At 54.9% G+C, this 1,485-nt stretch overlaps 1 protein-coding gene across 1 annotated transcript in view; it reads right to left on the reverse strand.

The window, feature by feature from the left end:
• Positions 1-420, reverse strand: part of PATL1 (protein associated with topoisomerase II homolog 1 (yeast)) — a 27,799-nt gene extending 27,379 nt beyond the window's left edge. The window contains exon 1 of the mRNA XM_010843741.1: positions 336-420. Within this exon, the coding sequence (XP_010842043.1) occupies positions 336-420 (85 nt within the window). The remainder of the gene's footprint in view (positions 1-335) is intronic.
• Between the last annotated feature and the right edge of the window lie 1,065 nt (positions 421-1,485).

Consider the following 1,485-nt stretch of genomic DNA (forward strand, 5'->3'; position numbering starts at 1 on the left):
GGGGACAGATTTGGCGTCCCGCTTCCTAGTCTCAGCGGCGGGAAGGAGGTCCCGCGGCGAGAGACTGCGCACGCGCCGCCCGTCGGGGGCTTCCTCGAGGTCTAGGCTTGTAGCTCCGCCCCCTCCGGCTCCTCTGCGTTCGCCCGGCGCTCAGGTTCCAGTCACGGGTTTTCCGTCATCGACGGGGCGGAGAAAAGCCTTGTGATTGTCACAGGACAGGGCTTTGAAGAGTCCCAGGCTTAAGTTAGCCTGGGCTGGAAAAACGGAGATTCCTAGACTGTCTTTCCAACGTCCGACACCGTCTTCGAGTTGCTCAGGCGTTCCTCACGACTGACCGTTTGCGCCGAACGCGGGGGAGGGGCGGGGGGAGACGTTCAGGTCTATGGAAGGGGCTGCGTTCGTCGCCACTTGCAGCGGCATGTCACCCGCTGAGCCGACAGCAGGCCAGGGCTGTGATTTATGTGTGTCTAAGTGGTGAGGGTGTTAAAAAAAAAAAGGCCGAGGACTTGTTTAGGGAGGTTCCCCCCGAGAGGTATTTTTAGGCCCCAGGCGCGCGGAGTGGGAGTGCAGAGAAGGGCAGCCCAGCCGTGGGCAGCACGGTCTTCGAGGCTGAGTGCGCCGCTGGGTGACACCAGCTCCTGAGAGGATCAAGCCCGGGAAGGCGTTTGCCCGGGGCGCCGTGCTTCCGGGAGCCTGTTGGGGAGATTTACCTCAGCTAGCGCGGCCCGCCCTGCCCTTTCGGCCTCAGGACTCTCCTCGAGGATTAAACTCGCACAGCAAAGAATTAATTCCAAGAATTAAGGAGGGCGTTTCGAAACTCCTTTCTCCTGGTGTCTCAGAGTGCAGCCTCGCCTTAGGAGTGGCATAAATTCCTTGCGTGTTAGGATGACCAGCTTAATCAGAGTCTGAGGAGTGGAAATTGTGAATTTGGAACAGGAAGTTCTGGGTGGGAGGCAGTGCTTTGTCACTGGCTATTAGATTTGGAGCAAATTACCTAAACGTGTCTGAGGCTTAATTTCTCTGTAAAGTGCATTTAATGATACCTGTCTCATAGAGCAGCGGTTCAATGGCACGATGATTCTAATACTACTCCTCATGATTGCGGTTTGTGAGATAGTGATACTGTTAATCGCTCAGTTGTGTCATTCTTTGCGACCCCATGGACTGTAACCCATGTTACAGCTGACGCCTCCTCTGTGCCTGGAATTCTCCAGGCAGGACCACTGCGGTGGTTTCCTATTCCCTTTGGATCTTCCCCACCCAGGGATCGAACCTGGGTCTTCTGGATTGGCAGGCAGATTCTTTACCTTCTGAACTTGTGAGATGGGTACTATTATTTTCTGTATAGATGTGGAACCTGAGGATTAGAGATGTCAAATAATTTATCCTAAACCATTCCCTTGTAGCTCAGTCAGCATAGAATCTGCCTGCAGTGCAGGAGACCCGCGTTCTGGGTCCCTGGGTCAGGAAGATCCTCTGGAGAAG

This window comes from Bison bison, unplaced genomic scaffold (genome assembly GCF_000754665.1).
Source record: "Bison bison bison isolate TAMUID 2011002044 unplaced genomic scaffold, Bison_UMD1.0 scf7180017864185, whole genome shotgun sequence".
Lineage (NCBI taxonomy): Eukaryota > Metazoa > Chordata > Mammalia > Artiodactyla > Bovidae > Bison > Bison bison.